Source organism: Heptranchias perlo, chromosome 26 (genome assembly GCF_035084215.1).
Source record: "Heptranchias perlo isolate sHepPer1 chromosome 26, sHepPer1.hap1, whole genome shotgun sequence".
Lineage (NCBI taxonomy): Eukaryota > Metazoa > Chordata > Chondrichthyes > Hexanchiformes > Hexanchidae > Heptranchias > Heptranchias perlo.
Genome location: NC_090350.1, coordinates 18,378,833 through 18,400,527, shown reverse-complemented (window position 1 = coordinate 18,400,527; position 21,695 = coordinate 18,378,833). Strand labels below are relative to the sequence as shown.

The 21,695-nt window shown below is 42.4% G+C and overlaps 1 protein-coding gene across 1 annotated transcript in view; it reads right to left on the bottom strand.

Annotated features, from left to right (window-relative positions):
• csmd2 (CUB and Sushi multiple domains 2) overlaps positions 1–21,695 on the bottom strand; it is a 1,323,345-nt gene that overhangs the window by 31,907 nt on the left and 1,269,743 nt on the right. Inside the window, exons 58-62 of the mRNA XM_068006939.1 lie at positions 19,326–19,502; positions 17,993–18,172; positions 8,918–9,091; positions 1,544–1,717; positions 758–831 (exon numbers count right to left, since the gene is read on the bottom strand). Coding sequence (XP_067863040.1) covers positions 758–831; positions 1,544–1,717; positions 8,918–9,091; positions 17,993–18,172; positions 19,326–19,502 — 779 coding nt within the window. The remainder of the gene's footprint in view (positions 1–757; positions 832–1,543; positions 1,718–8,917; positions 9,092–17,992; positions 18,173–19,325; positions 19,503–21,695) is intronic.

Below are 21,695 nucleotides of genomic sequence, written 5' to 3'. Positions count from 1 at the left end.
GGCCATGGATGTGACTACAGACAGGGAAGCATCAATATTGATGCAAGTGGTGATACTTGAGAGTTTGCAAGGGCATTTGTAAGGGAGTTAGGGTAGTTACTATAAAGAGGCAGAAGAGAGTGAAGGACGGGGGGATATGTAAGGGGAAATGGATGAGGAACTTATTTGAAATGATCCTGTTTGTAGTCAATATTATTAGGTGATGATGAGGTTGTGTGGGTTTGTGAGCGAGGAATTTATGTAGAAAGAAGAGGAGTCAGGACCAACAGGGCAGAGCAATCTAAAGTGCAGACTAAAATCACCAAGAATTAGGAGTCGTCAGTGTAAAGACTGAGTGTTGAAAGGAATAACTTTTGGTAAGGAATGCAGCAAGAGGTCTGTGGAAGGGATGCAGTAAACAATAAGAATATTGCAGGAAGTGGGGAAGGGAGTTTTGGTTTGGAGTAAATGTCAAAGGAGTGTGGAGACATGCCCAGATGAGATAAGTGTCAAACTACGTCCATGGGAATTTGTGAGAGAGGTATAGTAAGATTTATAACTGCTGCAGTGGTCTTTGTAAGAATCACTATCAGTGAATCAAATTTCAGTTAGATCCAATATGTCAAAGCACTCTTCTTGGATCTTGTTTGCAAAATTCTCTTTTTAAATTGGCCGTACTTGTCCATCATTGCAAAACGTGCCCCAGTGGCAGTGTTAGTGAGGTCAGCCAACTATTCTTAATTTTTTTTTGGGTGGATTGTATCAATGTACCACTCACCTGGTAACCTTGGGAATTGTTCTGTATTCCAAAAAAGGGCACACCTGGGTCAACACAAGTGGTGTGTGTTGAATCTGAAGAGAAACAAACATGAGGTTAATAGTCCATCCAATTTTTGCACAAAGTTTGAAAAACAAACATATAAGAATAAAGCACAGCAAATTTTCATTATTATGCTTCAGCCTGGTAAATTTATATTTTGCAGGGAAGCTGTGGAGTATTACAACTTAAAAGACTGTGAGGACCAGTGGGCCAAGGCATTGTTGTACCAACATGCTGTGTCACGGAATAGTGGTTATTAGTATAATTCCTCATGTAGAAAATTCCCAATCTCAGCAGATCCGTCAGAGGATGGCATCGAGGAAAGACTAAGAACTTCCCCAATAGGAAAGGAGGGAAACTTGAAAAGTCAGACCATGTAGTTCCCTTGCATCGCTCCTGCTTAGTGATTAAGTAGCGACCAGGCACTTCTTCAGAGGGAGGGGGAAAGAAAATCATAAAAAGGAGGTTACCTCATGGACCTCTCATGACTATTCAGCATTGGAAATTGTATGTGTTTCCTACACACTTCTTTGGTCAGGTAGTGTTGAATGGCATTGAGGGACTTACAGATTAGAGGAAAAAGATTTTTTTTTTAAATCTATTAAAAGTTATTGATAATCACATTGGACAATCAGTTTCTGCTAATAGCAGAAATTTAACAATCTAGCCCAGGCAATGTTTGGTTTCTAAGTTGAGTCTCTCACTGAATAACATTTTTGCAGAGAAACATTTTCCATCAATTACCTATACAGGTTGGCTGGGTTCCACTCCAGGTGCCATCAGACTGGCAAAACCTTCGGGACGATCCCACTAATATTAACGGCGGATTACAGGTGAAGAAAACAGCGGATTTGTATGTAAACCCTCGGTCTTCTCGCCTTCCTTGAGCCGGAGTTCCGGGGTCTCCACAAAACACAGCTGGAGCAGTAGAGTGACAGATGAGGGACAAAAATCAGTACTCAAAGAATGTAATTTACACAGCCTGTTTAATATTGTACATCGGGCCACTATTTGGTCATGACTGGGCTTAGAAATATATTGTTCTGCCTGTCTTAACCATTGATTTACCCAGGGCTTGCACTTTTTTTTAATCTAAGCTCAGAAAATGCAGCTTGTTATCAGTGAGTAAGTTGTAGGAGTCTCACAGGGCTGTGGTTCTAATAGGGAATTTCCACTGAAGTACAGTGTCCAAGCTTAAACTAATCGTTCTGTAAGGATCTAATAATCTGTCAACCATGTGCTTCAATACCTTATATGAAGGCCATCTTCAGTGCTTTAGACACTGTAACGGTTATGCTGTGACATTACAAGATTACAAATTAGAAGCAGATGAGAACTAGCATTCAACCCATCCTAGCATATCCATCCAGAAAGTCCTACAGCCCCCATCACAGCAACCAATTGTTTCTTAAATGAGTCAGGGTTTTCGCTTTACTACTTAAACCAGAAGTCCATGACATGAGCTGATCACTCCTTGTGTGAAGTTCCTGATATCAGCCCAAATTTGTCTTCTGCCAGATTGAGTCTGTGTCCCTTTGCTCTAATGTTCTGGTTTAATATGGAGTCATTTTTCAGATTTAACTTTTATTATCTTATTTACATCAGTGAGGTCCACGTTATGTCTTTAGGTCTTTTCTGTCCCCTTAATCTACATACTTTGGCTTTTATATGTTATATTATTCTCATAGGTGAGTCTTAACTACCTAAGGTCTCAAAAGTATTCATTGACCAATATCTAGGCATGTTTCATATGGTGAGCCCACAGTAATCAATAGGAAACTTTCTGTAAATTTCTTTAGCTAGTGGATCTATCACGTGCCTCCCTGGAGCTTTCATCTGTCTTTGAGAAGTGGCATGATACCTTGGCAGACTTCAACTAACAAGCAAATTTATTGAACTACAGGTCAGCAAGCAAATATATAATACTATAATACACATATATATTTACAGTAGATATTATACTAATCAAATTTGGGAAAGAAAACAATAAATGAACACAATCTTTATGCCAAGCTATAATTTTGTAGTTAACTTTTATGTACGCAGTTGTTTTTTTATTATATTTTCCAGCTGTGGGAGCTAACTGGCTTGGTCCATCTCTTTGAAGGATCCAAATCCACTCCTTGATTTGAACAGCTCAACCTACATAAATATGCCTCAAACAATCTCCTGGAGCTTCTTGTATTCAATAATTGTCAGTTCAATTCAAAAGGAGCTGCCAGTCATACACATAACTGAACCAATCACACGGCATGTTTATATTTGAAATATGTGACTTGGTTCTTCCCTCAAGTAAATTTGCCCAGAGACACCGGAACAAAACTTCAAAACATTTGTGTTGAATTAGACTGGGGATATGGTTCTGACTACAGCTGGTTTTTAAATTCTGTATCTAAGACAAATAAAAATGCTTCATTTTTGTCATACTCCCATCTCAGTCATTGCCTTTCAAGGCTCAATAGCCTAAGTTCCTCCAGTCTCTCAAGTCACCCAGGGAATTGTTTGGCTGTGTGTCAGTATTGTAGCATGAAGGCTCTTAAGGACAGTTTATTTGCACCAGCCATTCAAACTTAGACTTGGCTTATATCATCGAGTAAACACTGCTTCATTGCTAGAAGTGTGGCAGAGTGAGACTTCCGACAACCCATCTACCCTGACCCCATTCCAAACCCCGGGAATGGGTTCATTTGCATAAGAGAGGCGGGCGACTACATCACTTACAATGCTATGGAGGCTCCTGCCCTGCAAGGGCACTGGGATTTCAGCACTCCCAGGGGGCACAGAACAGTCTGGCGTGTTATCAAACTTGAAAATTTAAAGTACTGGCTGTATTATAAAGTGCTCCATTGTCAACTTGCTGCTTCTTTGATGGCAATTGCCACTGGGATTTGGTATTCTTGGGCTCACTTATTGCTATTGTATGGCAAGTACATCTGCTTCATGCAGGCATATTGGCTGTTGGTCATACGATAAGTTGAACCAGAAGGAATTCTGGGGGAGCCCGGCATATTGCTAGTCCCGCCTCTAAACGTGATGTTAGGATGGAGTGGGGGTGAGCAGATAAAGTACCCACTGCCCCCCCACAGAATTTCTCAGAGCGATGGAAATGCAATGGAAACGGATTCCAGACCAAATTCCTCTCCCTCCCCCCAGGATTATGCCAATTTCATGCTCAAACTGAGGGGGAGATTCTAAGCCTCTATGTTTAGAAACTGAGCCGTTTTCATCCAGCAAAACTAACACAGTGCCTTTAACAAAGTGGTCTGATGTGATCCATGGAAGGAACCATTACTGGTGAGCTGCACTCTCAGTTCTAAAGTCAGTTGTGGTTTCTGTGCCTGCTGTTTATCTGAAAGTGTTCAATTTGGTCATATGACCACAGGTGAACTGAAGGCACAGGAACTGAGGATTCACCTTGGGGAGCAGTTCATCGCTCGATTATTGTTAACACACAGCAGCAGCATTACAGTCCATGGCATCCCTGAGCTTGAGATCATGTCATAAAAAGAACGTAAAAACATTTCCCTTTTTGTCCAAAATAAGAACATACACTTGATAGGCCGAGTGCAAAGTGAAAATTTAAAGGTTTTATACTTGAAGAACAAACAACAAAATGAATTGGCACTTGGAAAGATATGGGCTAATAATCAAAGTCAGCATGGATTTGTTAAAGGAAAATCATGTTTGACTAACTTGATTGAGTTCTTTGATGAAGTAAGTGGTTGATGAGGGTAGGGCAGTTGATGTTGTGTATATGGACTTTCAAAAGGCATTTGATAAAGTACCACATAACGGACTTGTTAGCAAAATTAAAGCCCATGGGATTAAAGGGACAGTGATAGCGTGGGGACAAAATTGGCTAAGGGGCAGAAAGCAGAGAGTAGTGGTGAACGGTTGTTTTTCAGACTGGAGGGAAGTATACAGTGGTGTTCCCCAGGGGTCAGTCTTCGGATCACTGCTCCTTTTTATATATATATTAATGACCTGGACTTGGGTATAGAGGGTATAATTTCCAAGTGTGCAGATGACATGAAACTCAGAAATGTAGTAAACAATTAGGAGGATAGGAACAGACTTCAGGAGGACATAGACAGACTGGTGAAATGGGCAGACACATGGCAGATGAAATTTAATGCAGAGAAGTGTGAAGTGATGCATTTTGGTAGGAAGAATGAGGAGTGGCAATATAAACTAAATGGTACAATTTTAAAGAGGGTGCAGGAACAGAGAGATCTGGGGGTTTACATACTCAAATCTTTGTAGGTGGCAGGACAAGTTGAGAAGGCTGTTAAAAAAGCATATGGGATCCTGGACTTTACTAATAGAGGCATAGAGAACAAAAACAAGGAAGTTATGTTAAACCTTTATAAAACACTGGTTAGGCCTCAGCTGGAGAGTTATGTTCAATTCTAGGCACCACATTTTAGGAAGGATGTCAAGGCCTTAGAGAGAATGCAGAAGAGATTTACCAGAATGACGCCGGGGTGAGGGATATCAGTTACGTGGAGAGACTGGAGAAGCTGGGGTTGTTCTCCTTGGAACAGGGAAGGTTAAGGGGAGATTTGATAGAGGTGTTCAAAATCAATAACGGTTTTGACAGACTAAATAAGGAGAAACTGTTTCCAGTGGCAGAAAGGTCGGTAGCCTGAGGACACAGATTTAAGGTGATTGGCAAAAGAGCCAGAGGCGACATGAGGAAACATTATTTTACACGTCAAGTTGTTATGATTTGGAATGCACTGCCTGAAAGGTTGGTGGAAGCAGATTCAATAGTGACTTTCAAAAGGGAATTGGATAAATACTTGACGGGAGAAAATTTACAGGGCTATGGGGAAAGAGCAGGGGAATGGGACTAATTGGATAGCTCTTTCAAAGAGACGGCTCAGGCACGATGGGCTGAATGGTCTCCTCCTGTGCTGAACCAACTATGATACTACGAACAACTTGCATTTATATAGCGCCTTTAATGTAGTAAAACGTCCCAATGCACTTCACAGGAGTGATTATCAGACAAAATTTGACAGTGAGCCACATAAGGAGATATTAGGACAGGTGACCTAAAACTTGGTCAAAGAAGTAGGTTTTATGGACCGTTTTAAAGGAGAGAGAGAGGTGGAGAGGCAGAGATGTGGAGAGGTTTAGGGAGGGAATTCCAGAGCGAGGCAGCTGAAAGCATGGCCGCCAATAGTGGAGCGATTAAAATCGGGGATGCACAAGAGGCAAAAATTGGAGGAGTGTAGAGATCTCAGAGGGTTGTTGGGCTGGAGGAGATTGCAGAGAAAGGGAGGGGCGAGGCCATGGAGGGATTTGAAAACAAGGATGAGAATTTTAAAATCGAGGCGTTCCTGGACTGGGAGCCAATGTCGGTCAGCGAGCACAGGAGTGATGGATGAATGGGACTTGGTGCGAGTTTGGATACGGGCAGCAGAGTTTTGGATGACCTCAGGTTTATGCAGAGTTGAAGATGGGAGGCCAGGCAGGAGAACATTGGAATAGTCGAGTCTAGAAGTAACAAATGCATGGATGAGGGCTTCAGCAGCAGATGAGCTGAGGCAGGGGCGGAGATGGGCGATGTTACGGAGGTGGAAGTTGGCGGTCTTGGTGATGGAGCAGATATGTGGTCGGAAGCTCATCTCAGGGTCAAATAGGACGCCAAGGTTGTGAACGGTCTGGTTCAGCTTCAGACAGTGGCCAGGGAAAGGGATGGAGTCAGTGGCTAGGGAATGGAGTCTGTGGTGGGGGGGCCAAAGACAATGGCTTCAGTCTTCCCAATATTTAGTTGGAGGAAATTATTGCTTGAAAGGCCGAGTGCAAAGTGAAAATTTAAAGGTTTTATACTTGAAGAACAAAGCCGTTGCAATTACATAATTTAGTCAGGCTCTGTTCCCTCAAGACAGTAGAGAACAGAGGGAAGCAGTTTTAGAGAGTAGTTTTACACCGCAGGAATGTCACCTGATTCATATAATATATGTTGGGTGTGAAGCTATCTTAAGCAGACATATCCTTTTGAATTTTCTCTCCTGACCCAGTCAGATTTCAGCTGGGTTAGGATAGAAATGGTTAAAGTCATTTAAACACTAACACTACGGGTTGAATTAATCACCGATTTTTTGTAGTTGTAAACTGAAATGTGCTGAATCAACAGTTTGGCACAAAAAGCGCAAAGATCAAGTGGCTGAAAATCTATGACCCTTCCAGTGCACTCCCACTGTAAATCTGGCAGGATCGCGACAGAGGACCAGAAATTTAGGCCGGGACCCAGATATGCTGTCGGTTTCCGTGAGGCCTTGTTTGGGATGAAACAGCAATCTGTCTCAAACAAGGTCTCTCATGGTCAGAGGTGGGTGGTCAGGAGGAGGCTCCCAGGCTGACAGTCTTGTCGGCCCTGGCCTGGGACTCTGCTGACAGGCCTGTATGCCCAGTAAGAGAATGATTGCCAGCCTGCTGATGGATAGAAGTTAAGTCCACCTGGGGGTCCAAGCCTAGGATGCGGAGATTTTGAAAATGTGTAAGTTTTTTGAAAGCTTCTTTATAAAAAGGAGCCGATGGGCCACAAAACTCATGTTTCCAGGAGGGATTTATATGTAACCATTAACCTCCTGCTCCAGAACTGATAGCCTCCTCATAATTTGTGGCCTCCCCATACAGGCGGTATGGGCTACTGCCTGTGACAGGCCCAAGTTTCGTAATGTAATAATTATCACATTGGTTTTGCCTTCCCCTTCTCCCAGATTGGTGTTGAAAACTATTCTCACCACCAGTTTCTGGTAACCACAAATCAAACAGAATTCAGGGGTATTGGCCTTCTCTCTGAATCTAAACAAATAAATGATGCTAAAACTTGTCTGTGTTCATTTACAATAGGAAAATAACCCTGTCTCACAATTTTTAAATGTCAGTCATTTGTTTAACATACTATGTGGAATCTATGAACAGTGCTGGCATTTACCCGTGAATAAGATAAGATAGCATGAGGTAGAGGATTCAAGACGAGTGCAGTGCACAGAAATAATATGATGCCTGAATTAAGGAACAGACAAGCAGATTCCCATTAAAGATACAGCAAAGGATGAATTGGGTCAAAGGGGAGGTAAAAGCATAAAACTAAGGTCCAATTTCCTCTTTGCACATCTCAGAGGCATTTTCATGGTTTAATGGAATTCAGTAGCACTACCAGCCAACATTGTGACTGAGCTGTGCTAGAAGAAAATTGATGGCAGTTTCAAACCAGTTCTTAATGGTTCAGGTTCACAGCAAAAGGCTGCATGCAGTTTTGCATAAACCAGGGTGAATTTGACGTCTTATTCAGGAAGGTCACAAGGAAGTGGAAATGTCATAATGCTGCAGTAGGGGTTGCTCTTCTGAAGCTGTAGTTAAGGTACATTATTCGGGAAGTGTAAAGCAAACTTATCCTTGCATCTAACCCAAGCATTTCGTGACTCAGTGGTAGCACTCCGAGTCAGAAGGTTGTGGCATCAAGTCCCACTCCAGAGACCTGATTACAAAATCTAGGCTCACGCCTCAGTGCAGTACTGAGGAAGTGCTGCACTCTCGGAGGTGCCACCTTTTGGATGAAACGCTAAACAGAGGCCCCGTCTGCCCTCTGAGGTGGGCGTTACAGATCCCATGGCACTATTCGAAGAAGAGCAGCTGAGTTCTCCCCACTGCCTTGGTCAATATTTATTCCTCAACCGACATCACTAAAACATACTTCCTGGTCATTTATCTCATTGCTGTTTGTGGGACCTTGCTGTGTGCAAATTGGCTGCTGCATTTCCTACATTACAATAGTGACTACACTTCAAAAGTACTTCATTGGCTGTAAACTGCTTTGTGATGTCCTTATGTCGTGAAAGGCGCTATATAAATCTAAGTCCGTTCTTTCTTTACCTGACCTACATGTGAGTGATGCGGGTGCTGGGTGCCAGAAGTGGTTTGTTCCTGGTACTGAGTTATCTCATATTGATGAGCGTGAAAATTTATCAAAATGAATTTAAATTATATTAAATGTAAAAATTTCTTTATCAGATTCTGTCATATATTTATAGTGTTATTTTACATGAGTTGAAGCTGCTTAATATTGCTCATCAGTGTGGCCGTGTGCATGGGTATACTTACGAAAGCACTGTGGCATCTCCCCACTCCAAGTCCCATTTCCCTCGCAGGTAAGCACAGCAGGTAATGAGAGCTGGTATCCCTCGGCACAGGTGTAGCTGACGCTGGTTCCCCAGCGGAAGTCTGATCCCACTACAATTCCATTGAGGATTCTGGGAGGAGGTCGGCATGTGATGGCTGCAAAAGAGCAGTGCTCATGAGAAACTCCAACTGCTTCAGTAACATTTGCACTCTAGACTGTCCAATCAATCAGCAATTCAACATAATTTAAGGTGCTACTCTAATGCAGTCGGGTGGGAGAGCTGCTATCCTTCGGATGAGACCCCACCTCAGTGCAAAAGAGGAAAATCTACCCTTTTAACATCATTTGAGAGAATTGGACAAGTGTTTGAAAAGAAAGATTATCAAAAGATATGAGAAAAGAGCAGAGAAATGGAATTGGAGTAGATAGCTCCAGTTGAAAAGTTAGCACCATTTAAATGGCCTTCTTCAATGTTATAATTTCTACGATTCAAGGATTATAATTTAGACCTCATCTCAGTATCCTGTCCAATGGATCAATTTGCTCTAAATTAAACATAATCAAATGTAATCTCACCAGTGATATACACAACATTAGATAACTGGTTTTGATGTCGTCAGATGCCTTTGAGAGCCATCCTAGTGAATCATTAGCCTTGTTCAGAACAACTTCACATTAACTGTATACTTATAATGAAGACCACCAGTCGCATCCAAACCATTTTACTTTTCGAATTTTGTTAATCGACATCGATTAAAATATACCTCTCATTCCTTAACCTGTCTGCTTATTTGGTCCCGATTCCGTTGAATATTCTCCCCAGGATGTGATGTTCCCCAGGGGTCGGTACTGGTGTTCTCCAAAGGTCGGTACTGGGACCACTGCTGTTCTTGATATATATTAATGACTTGGACTTGGGTGTACAGGGCACAATTTCAAAATTTTCAGATGACATAAAACTTAGAAGTGTAATAAACAGTGAGGAGGATAGTGATAGACTTCAAGAGGACATAAACAGGTTAGTGGAAGATTAAATTTACCGCTGAGAAGTCTGAGGTGATATATTTTGGTAGGAACAAGGAGAGGCAGTATAAACTAAATGGTACAACTCTAAAGGAGGTGCAGGAATAGAGAGACCTGGGGGTATATGTACACAGGTCGTTAAAGGTGGCAGGACAGGTTGAGAAAGTGGTTAAGAAAGCATACGGGATCCTGGGCTTTATAAATAGAGGCATAGAGTACAAAAGTGAGGATGTTATATTGAACTTTTATAAAACATTGGTTTGGCCACAATTGGAGTATTAGAACCACAGAATAGATACAGCACAGAAGGGGGCCATTCAGCCCATCGTGTCCGCGCCAGCTCGAAGAACAACCAGGTGCCCATTCTAATCCCACCTTCCAGCACCCGGTCCGCAGCCCTGCAGCTTGCAGCACTTTAGGTGCAGGTCCAGGTACTTTTTAAAAGAGTTGAGGTTCCTTGCCTCTACCACCAATTCGGGCAGCGAATTCCATACACCCACCACCCTCTGGATAAAAAAGTTTTTCCTCATGTCCCCTCTAATCCTTCCGCCAATCAGCTTAAATCTATGTCTTCTAGTTCTTGAACGCTCCGCTAGGGGAAATAGGTACCTTCTGTCTACTCTATCTGGGCCCCTCATCATTTTGTACACCTCAATCAAGTCACCCTTCAGCCTCTTCTGCTCCAAGGAAAACAACCCCAGCCTATCCAATCTCTCCTCATAACTGTAATTTTTAAGCCCTGGCAACATTCTTGTAAATCTTCTCTGCACTCTCTCCAGAGCAATTACGGCATTCCTGTAATGTGGTGACCAGAACTGCGCACAATACTCCAGCTGTGGCCTTACCAGCGTTTTATACAGTTCCATCATTACATCTCCGCTTTTGTGTTCTATACCTCGGCTAATAACGGAGAGCATTCCGTATGCCTTCTTCACAACCTTATCGACCTGTGCTGCCACTTTCAGAGACCTGTACACATACACTCCAAGGTCTCTCACTTCCTCTACACCCCTCAATAAATTCCTGTTTACTGCGTACTCCCTTTTACTGTTTGCCCTCCCTAAGTGCATTACCTCACACTTCTCCGGGTTGAACTCCATTTGCCACTTTTCCGCCCACTCAACCAACCCATTGATATCCTCTTGGAGTCTACAGCTATCCTCTTCACTATCAACTACACGGCCAATTTTTGTGACATCTGCAAATTTGCCAATCATGTCCCTTGCATTCAAGTCCAAATCATTAATATATACCACAAACAGCAAGGGACCCAACACCGAGCCTTGTGGCACACCACTGGAAATGGATTTCCATTCGCAAAGACATCTATCGACTTTTACCCTTTGTTTCCTGTTACTGAGCCAATTTTGGATCCAATTTGCCACATTTCCCTGTATCCCATGGGCTTTTACCTTTCTGACCAGTCTGCCATTTGGGGCCTTGTCAAATGCCTTACTAAAATCCATGTAGACAACATCCACTGCACTACCCTCATCAATCCTCCTTGTCACTTCCTCAAAGAATTCAATCAGATTTGTAAGGCATGACCTTCCCTGAACAAATCCATGCTGACTATCCCTGATTAAACTATGCCTTTCCAAGTGACAGTTTATCCTATCTCTCAGTATTGATTCTAATAGTTTGCCCACCACCCAGGTAAGACTGACAGCCTATAATTGTTCGGCCTCTCCCTCGTACTCTTTTTAAACAATGGTACTACGTTTGCAGTCTTCCAGTCCTCCGGTACCTCCCCTGTATCTAGTGAGGATTGGAAAATGATCCTCAGAGCATCCGTTATTTCCTCCCTGGCTTCCTTCAATAGCCTAGGAAACAATCCATCCGGCCCTGGTGACTTATCAACTTCCAAGGATTCCAATCCCTCTAGTACTTCCTCTCTCATTATATTTCCCTTATCCAATATTTCACACCTCTCCTCTTTAACTACTACGTCCGGATCATCCCTTTCCTTTGTGAATACGGAGACAAAATATTTATTTAAAACCCTACCCACATCCTCTGCTTCTACACACAAGTTATCCATATCATCCCTGATAGGTCCCACCTTTTCCTTAGCTATCCTCTTGTTCTTAATGTACTGATAAAACATCTTTGGGTTTTCTTTAATCTTACTAGCTAATATTTTTTCATGCCCTCTCTTTACTTTCCTTATTTCCTTTTTTTATGTCATCCCTATACTTTCTATACTCGTCGAGGCTTTCCACAGTATTTAGTTTTCTGTGACAGTCATAAGCTTTCTTTTTCTGCTTTATCTTGCCCCATATACTTCTAGACAACCAGGGGGCTCTAAATTTGGCAGTGCCACCCTTTTTCTTTGAGGGGACGGGTCTGCATTGTACCCATAGAATTTCATTTTTTAGTGCCTCCCACTGGCTTGCCACTGATTTCTCCTCAAGTAGTTGTGTCCAGTCCACTTGTGCCAAATCACCACTTAGTTCTGTAAAATTTGCCTTCCTCCAATTTAAAACGTTTACTCCTTATTTAACTCTGTCCTTTTCCATAATAATGCTAAAACTAACTGAATTGTGGTCACTATCCCCAATATGGTCACCCACTGTCACTTCACCCACTTGCCCATCTTCATTTCCCAGGACTAAATCTAGAATTGCATCCCCTCTTGTTGGGCTTGTCACGTACTGGCTAAAAAAGTTCTCCTGGACACCGATCAAGAATTTTGCGCCCTCTGTGCCCCTCACACTGTTTGAATCCCAGTTGACGTAAGGGTAGTTGAAGTCCCCGACTATTATTGCCCTCTTGTTTTTGCACTCAGAAGTTTGCCTACATATTTGTTCTTCTATCTCCCTTTCGTTATTCGGGGGTCTATAGTACACTCCGAGTAGTGTGACTGCTCCTTTTTTATTTCTTAGCTCAAGCCATATGGCCTCAATTGATGATCCATTTAGCATATCATCCCTTCTTACAACTGTAATTGATTCTTTAACCAATAATGCTAACCCCCCTCCTTTTTTTATCACCCACTCTATCCTGCCTGAAAACTCTATATCCAGGGATATTGAGGTGCCAATTATCCCCCTCTTGAAGCCAGGTTTCCGTTATACCAATGATATCATGCTGCTATCTGTGCCATTAGCTCATCTGCTTTGTTTGTAATACTCCTTGCATTGAAGTATATACCCTTTAACCCCGTCAAATTCCTGTGCTGAACACTATTTAACCTTTTCTTCTTTTGCCTTTCTGAGTCGCTAACTACGTCACTAACTGCTTTTCTACTTCCTGTTTCCTGGTCTGAATTTGTCCTATCTGTACCTGCCCTTTGGTTCCCATCCCCCTGCCATACTGGTTCAAACCCTCCCCAACAGAACTAGCAAATGCCCCCGCGAGGATATTGGTCCCGGTTCTGCTCGGGTGCAACCTATCCAGCTTGTACAGGTCCCGCCTTTCCCAGAATCGGTCCCAATGCCTCAGAAATGTAAACCCCTCCCTCCAACACCATCTCTCAAGCCACGCATTCGTCTGGCCTATTCTCCTATTTATGCTCTCGTTAGCACGTGGCACTGGGAGCAATCCTGAGATGTGTCTGATTATGGAAGGATGTGAAGGCCTTAGAGAGGGTGCAGAAATGATTTACTAGAATGGTTCCAGGGATGAGGGGCCTCAGTTGCGTGGATAGACTGGAAATGCTGAGATCGTTCTCCTTAGAGCAGAGAAAGTTGATAGGAGATTTGATAGAGATGTCAAAATCATGAAGGGTCTTGACAAAGTAAATAAAGAAAAACTGTTCCCACTGCCAGAAGGGTCGCAAACCAGAGGACACAGGTTTAAGGTGATTGGCCAAAGAACCAAAGGCGACATGAGGAAAAACTTTTTTACACGGTGAGTGGTTAGGATCTGGAATACACTGCCTGAAAAGTTGGTGGAAGCAGGGTCAATTGTGGCTTTCAAAAAGGAATCAGATAGGAAGGAGAAAAATTTGCAGGGCTACGGGGAAAGAGCGGGGGATTGGGACTGGCTGGATTGCTCTTGCAGAGAGCCAGCGCAAGCTCGATGGGCCGAATGGCCTCCTTCTGTGCTGTAACCATTCTATGATCATTCCTTGATTTTATTACCTGGCCACTCACCATGGGTCTCATCAGCAAGTTCTCTAATATTTCTATTAATACCATCCTCCATATCATTGTTAATAGTGTAGGGACCCAGAACACATTCCTGCAGAACCTTGTCTGTCACTACAAAGTGGAAAACTCTCTTGATCCCTCTCCACAAATAATCAGAGAATAAGGAAAATTTACATCTGGAAAAACCCAAGGTAGTCACTGAAATAAGGCACCTGGACAGTTAGCTTCTAGTGAAACAGCCTCATGAATACAGTAAATGGGCAAAAGACTCTGCAAGGAGCAGAACAGATGTTGATCATTAAACTGCCAAGGGGGAAATTATTTGATGTAGCATTCACTGATGAAATGAATATATTAAAATGCAAATTTCATTTGTCTGCAGCACAGACTCAATGATAATCAAAAATACAAAATAGAGTAATGCAATTCTGAAAGACTTTCCTGGTTATCAATCAATTGTTCCCATTTGTTGGCTGATTCCACTCCTATATCAAAAACACTCCCTTCTCCCCAGTTCATGGTGGCATTCTTCTGCTCCTCACTCCTACCTTCTCCAGTGTACACCTCTCCTCGTACATGTTGGAACACTCCTTCCCCCGCCCCCATTCGTGCTGCTAGTCTCCTCACCACCCCCCCTCCCTCCCCTTGCCTTTCCCCTCAAGCTTCTTCACCCCAACATATCATGGTGGCACTATTTTTATTCCTCCTTGCCTGCAATTCACGCTGGCAATTTTCAAGGGAGATTTTCTTGGGTCTGTGTCCAGGTGCACTGGATCACCTGGGTGCAGCAACTAGCGAATAATTGGACAGGTTGCAATGCACGTATGTGAAGGAACCCGGCCGATATTCCTCCATTAATTTACAGCCGTGTGCTTTGACCTGCTTGATTTTTCAATATTCGCATCCAGACGATCAAGTACTCCTGAGGACGGACTCAGGAAAATTTCCCCTTTCTTCCCTCCCCAGTCGTCCTCCTCATCCATCCCGATACTCTACTTTGCTCCACCAGTTCACACTGAAGTTCTTCTTCTCCTCCTATCCCTCGTCCCCCAGTTCATGCTGTCACCTTTCTCCAACTCTTTCTCCCAGTTCACATTAGCACCTTCTTCCCTAATTCTCCCCTCATCTCTACTTGATAACACTGCTTATGCTGTCTGTCGAAACTGTTGATATCACATCGGCCTCCGGGATCAAAAACTTTGGAGGGGTGAGGGACAGAGCCAGAGAGGAGCTGATTCTCATCCATAAACATGGATAAGCAGAAACTATTTCCAAAACACTGATAATTTGCATGTATGGTCATTGGTCACAAGGGTGACAGGTTGGGACAGTTTACTTATGGCGATTCCACTTTTCGCATTTTCTTTGTCCAAATTAAGAGAAGCTTATGTTGGACCAGTCTGTTAATATTATTAATGAATTTTGATTGCATAATTGATGTAAGTTCAAATCAGTCTCTCTTAATGTGGACATGTTAATGCGAAATATATTTGACACAATACTCAGCTTTATTCGATATCTTTAAATAAAATTAAGGGAACGGACCCCACAAAATAGATGAATGTCAAGGCCACGGTTCAGGTAGGCAGAATGATATTACATTAATTATCGAGATGCATGATTGAATGTTAATGGCAGTAGGCGATGGCAGCTTATTTGCCCAACCCATTGATTTACACATTGGGGGCTAAATTGGGCCGTGTAGCGCCTGTTGTGTAGGCGCTACGTGGACTCCTAAGGACCCAAAATGGCATCCGCGATGCATGTGCACGCTTCCCATGTGACGTGCGCAGGACGCCATATCGTTAAAGGCATTTGCGCATGCGTACTTAACGAATGCCGGCAGCATGTAAAGTCGGGAGATTATGCAGTAGATCAGTGTACAACGTTGATTTAAAGGGACAGCTGACGGCCTGGAGGACCCCCCCACCAGTGCTATTTAAAGGGATCAAGCAGGAGTTACAGGTTAGTTGCTGGATTATTGCTTCTGGCTCTGATGCATTTGTACCTGTTTTTGGAGGTCTCCTATACTTGAATACGAGGATGAGGGGACATAGCCTGAACATTAGAGCCAGGACTTTCAGGAGTGAAGTTAGGAAACGTGTCTGCACGCAAAGGGTGGGAGAAGTTTCTCTTCTGAAAGCAGCAGTTGATGCTAACTCAATTGTTAATTTTAAATCTGAAATTTATAAATTTTTGTTAACCAAAGGTATTAAGGGATATGGGGCTAAGGCGGGTATATGGAGATAGGTCACAGATCAGCCATGATCTCACTGAATGGTGGAACAGGCTTGAGAGGCTAAATAGCCTAATACTGTTCCAATAATAAAGTTTCAATACTCTAGAGAGTGGGCTGGCTAGCAGACAGGCAACAGCAAGAGCACTGACGGAGTGGCAGGAGTGGGACAGGAATGCTGTCATCCTGAGAGAGGACAGCAGGTTCATGTTTCATGGAGCCAATGCCACTTGTTGCCTTCTGTGATGCACCACCTTCTCCTGCAAGAAAGCGGGAAGTGTGTCGGTGAGTGTCCTGCAAGATGTTTGCGTGATGTGGCTGTCACGGTTGTGTGACCTGTGATTTGCGGGTGTGCGGCATACAACAGTGGTAACGTATGAGGGTGAGATGAAGCATCTGATTGGAAGATTTGAGTACTGATTGAAAGAGTTTGTTGGTAGGTGGGTGATGGAGGGTGCAGTGCTGAGCAACCTTTATTCAATGTTTTGAAGGCACTCAACAGTTTGTAAACATAAAGGCGGGACCTGCATCTGTGTTTTACATGTGCGATTTCTGATCTCCGTTCAGACCCGTATCTTATATTTCGAAAATGTAAGAGTCTTGCAAACTTTGTGCTGCCAAGTTGTTGCTCATTAAAAATTCCAGAGTTCCCATCATCACCTGCTTCACTATATTGCAGCACAGATTCACTTCACCATTGACTTCCACCACTTCCTGCAGCCACAGTGCACCTTCCCTTTAAGAGGTGCAGGCTGCCTTTAAGTGGTGCTAGCCACTCGGGATATCTGGCCCCTCCCCGTGCTGCCTGCATCTCAATGACCGGGCATGGGTTAATCACGTACCGCAATCCCTGTGCCCGTTTTCAGGGGTTAAACTATTTAACTCCCTGTGTGTTCTCACTGCTCAAATTTGACCAATATATGTTTTACTATGATTAAGCTGGCCACTTATGCTATAATCAAAATACTGAAAAATCTCACATACTTCATATTCATTCAGGCCAGTTAGGTTCCAACAGTGGGAGTCTGAATGTGCTCTGATGTGAGTTAAGTGTAAAGATGATGTAGGTGTGAGAACAATGTCAGGGGTCTGGTACGAAATGATGGCAGGCTCACTATCAGCATCATATCTATTACAGCCATGCTGTTTCTGCCAGTGTTGAATGGATACATGCAGAGTTTAATCTTCTGTTCAAAAACTAACACCAGGTCAAAATCAAAGTAAACATCTACCATCCCTCTCCTGAGAGATGCAGAATGAGCTTTTGTCCAACTGCCTTAAACTGCTATTAACACCAGGGTTTTTTTTCTTCATTCTCTGTTTTTGTTATTTGCTTTTTAGCAATTTACCCATGGGAGGAATAATTAATGAAGCAAGTAAATTTATGATAATGATCAGCATTCTCAGCAGTTTATTAATTTCTCTGACACTTCATGAGAGAAACATGAAGTGTCAGAGAAATTGTTCAACTCAAGTCTCTCGGATAAGAATCCAATGTGCTTCTGTTCTGTAATTACAGTTACCGCTAAAACTGATCATATGTGAGGAAGATTCTAAAATAAACATAAGTAGGCAATTAAAAAAAAGTTCAGTCTAGAAACAAAATTGTCTAATGGATGATCTCATTAAAGTACAGAATTAGAATCACAAGCCAATTAACATCCATTTCTAGCTTGTATAATCACCATAAACGATTGACTTACATCTGCAGGATGGCCTACTTCCGTTCCAGGTTCTGTCTTTGGTGCAAACGAGAGAGGAATATCTCAGGGAATCCATTGTGTAGCCTGGCATGCACTGGAATATCACTGTATTATTGTAAGTGAAGTCAGTGCCCAGTCTGATCCCATTAGCTGGTAATCCAGGGTCGCCACAATTAATCACTGTAAGAGACAAACAAGACATTGCACTTTTGTTTTTCTGTATCCAGGCTGTGGCATAGTGCACTGGAGAAGTGTTGTTCTATGCCACAGTCTGCCAGTATATTCCCCAGTTACTGTCGCACAGCGAATTCCCTATCTCAGTCATGCTGTCGAAGGAAGGCACTCCTTTGAGCCCTTTTTGTGCACTTTATAGCCAGCAGCTCGAGGTCAGTCATTGACACAAGGCTGGAGATGCCAACCCACCCTCTCAGTTCAGATTTGGTGCAAGACCAGAGAGACCTTAAGGAGAGAAGGAAATATTTTCAAAATCTATTTCTCCCCCTTCTATGCATATAATTTAATGTAAATTATGGAAATTTGAAATAAAAACAGAAAATGGTAGAAATGCTCAGCATCTCAATCAACAACTGGAAGAGAAAACGGTCAATGTTTTCATCAGAATCCTAAGTTCCCTTTCAGATACTGATAAATGTGAACTGCCAGCGTTTTCTCTTTTTTAGTTTGTTACATGTCAAGTTTTTCAAGAAATAAAGGAAATTCTTATTGGGAAAATGAAGAGTGAGAGAAGTTATGAATCAAGTCTTTCAAGTAATGAGGAAAGTAGATCAGATCAGGATTTGTTGGACTACATGGGGACTGTAAGTTGAGAAAGTACAATTTCAAAATTGAAGGGAAACTCTCGGAAAGGACACAAATCAGCTTACTGAAGCTTACTTGTAATCACTTACCATCCAGTGCACATAATAAAAAGGCATGCAGTGTTTCTGCTGCAGAATTGACATTTTCCCTCCTCCCAAATGTCATTTTTGTAGCATATCAGTGTGTGATTTAATTAGTGCTGCATTATCTAAGAATCTGACTATCTTTCATTCCCCATAGGCAATAAGAATAGGGGGGTCAGCTTACCAACTTCCTGCCTGCCAGTGGAAAGCTTGTGCTAGGACAGATGCTTTTCCTGGTGCGCCTAATATAATCTCCCCAAGCTTTATTCTCCTCCTTTACTTAGTTTAAGACAGAGTGCTTAAAATGCACCATGCTACATGTGTAAAATGACGTGGCAAAATCATTGTATGTCAACAATATTAGTTTCAACTGCTATATGTACCAAAGCAGCCGCTACATAAAGAGAAAATAGATATATAAAAAAACTGACCTGTGCATTGCGGAGGGACACTGGTCCAGGTCCCATTCACAGTGCAGTGTCTGGTCAACAAACCAGTTGAATAATAGCCTTCCCGACAGGCGTAAGTAATGGAGCTTGAGAAGACCAATCTGTTGCTGTACACGATCCTGGCATTGCGTGGCGTTCCAGGGTTTCCACAGGAAAGAGCTGCCAATGGTAAGAGGGAAATGACAAAAACGCTGTCTATAATTCAATGATACACAGTAAAAGGGATCTCCCCCATAAAAAGGGACCCACATAAGTCATTTTCATTGCTCTATTGTCAATCGCAGGCCTACTGCCAAATTCTGTGTTTTTTTACGCCCAGAGTCTAAAGGATTAATCTGAAAATATATTTGGAAAGTACAAAAAAGCCTAAACTTCATTTTTCTTGACAAAAGAACAAATTGACATGAGAATTGCACAGAATTAGCCTCCATTTTTTTTTGCTTCTCTGGTTGACTAATTTTTTCCTCAGTACATTACAATTACAACATGCCTCAGTTTCTTTTGAGCCAATTATTTTGTTGTATGGAAAAGACTTTTGTCCACTGATCTATTCCTGTAACAGTAAGGCACTGGTGCATAAAACGGCTCTTGTTCCCAGACTGAGTTTCTCACTTCAAATCAGATTTGTTGCAATTAAAGAATGCTCATCAATCTTATCCCAAAATACTGACGCTGGGCAGTTTGGATTAAAGCAATTTGGCCAACACCAAATAAGAACCATGTCCCAGTATTACCTTAGTATTTTTCTGTATACACACTCAAGTGAGAATGCACCAAGTACTGAAATAATGAAACTGATCCAAGTTACAACACCAACGTTGACAAACCTCATGCTCTTGCTCTTGCAACTGCTGGCCTTCCTCTTTCAGTTGGGATGTCTGGGGTCATGGCCATTAGTATTGCTCTGGACATGGGACCCTGTCCTCCTTCACTTCTTTGCCACTTTTAAATGGTGCTGTCTACAGGATGAGGCATTCGTGTCTGGTCTTGTGTATTCTAGTCTCTCTCTGTATGCTTCAGATCTCCACCTTCCTGAGTGTCTCTCTATCTCTCTTGCACACACAAACTCCTAACTGCCACTGATGACAGATTTTAATGCATGATTTTACTCACATTTATAAAGAGCCGTTGTGTCCAGTTCTGTGAACTAAGATGAATTCACTTTTGATAAATGGAACTGACACATTTACCTTCTGCATCTTCTAATTGCTTTTATAATCTCGAGCTCCAGGCTTCTTTCGAAAACAATAGTGAGTAAATTAACCCACTGCCTGCTTCCCCTGAAACCTGAGATTAAACTGTTTACTCTTTGTGGTTGAACCCCTCCCTCCCCCACTCACAATCTAAAATGCTACATTACAAAAATAGTCCCCCATTTATAAATACTGCTCTATTTTGCAGCAGGTAATTTTCTGAGGTTGATTGCAACAATTATCTCAGCCTCATGGCATCTCCACTAGTCCAACTATGTCAGGAATGCAGAGATCAGAAGGAGCAGGGGGGGTAACCTTAACCACCAAGAACAGGTGGGTTGGAGTTGGGTGGAAGTTAAAAATAATTGTTTTTTGGGTCACGACCGCAACCCGGCTCCACTTCCAGGTTTAACGTGGGTGCGTGAAAGTACAGGATCCCCACTGGGAATGTAAAGTCAGAAAATTTTGCGGTCGTGACCCAAAAAACAACTATTTTTAACTTCCCACTTGTCCCCAATCCACCCGTTCTTGGGGTTTAAAATGTCTCTCATTATCGCAATGATTTGGGCATATTGCCTAGTCAGATGGGAACTTGGATGTGAAGAGAGACGTACAGGCATCCCAATCCAGGCCATCTCTGATTTTGAATAATCAATGCTGTATCATTCACTAAACTCCCTAGATTTAATCTTTTTGTCCTACAGTTTGAGGACCATGGATTAAATGAACATACTCCCTGCATAAACAAAAGAACACTCCAATATACAATTTATTCTCCTAAGGTAATCATTTAGTATGAAACAAGGTCACATTTTTTTTTAAAGTGAGCTCTTGAATAGTTTATTTTCCCTATTTCAGTTTTTCTTTTGTGCCGATCAAGATGAGGGATGTCAGTGTTGCTTATAAAACACTTTCAACTTTGGATAATAACTGTCAACATCAAGGACTCCGAGGCAGCACCAGCCCGATGCAAAGTGAAATTTCTTCTATTCTGGCCCATGAAAACCTTCTGCAGCAACAGGGTGACACTTCAACTTCCCACACCAGCCATCCTTACAGCTTTGCTGGCTGAGATCGCCAGTTCGGTGTTAATTAGTGCAGAATTAATGGCTAGTTTTGGGACATAGACTTTTGCACACTGGGAACTTGATTAAGATTT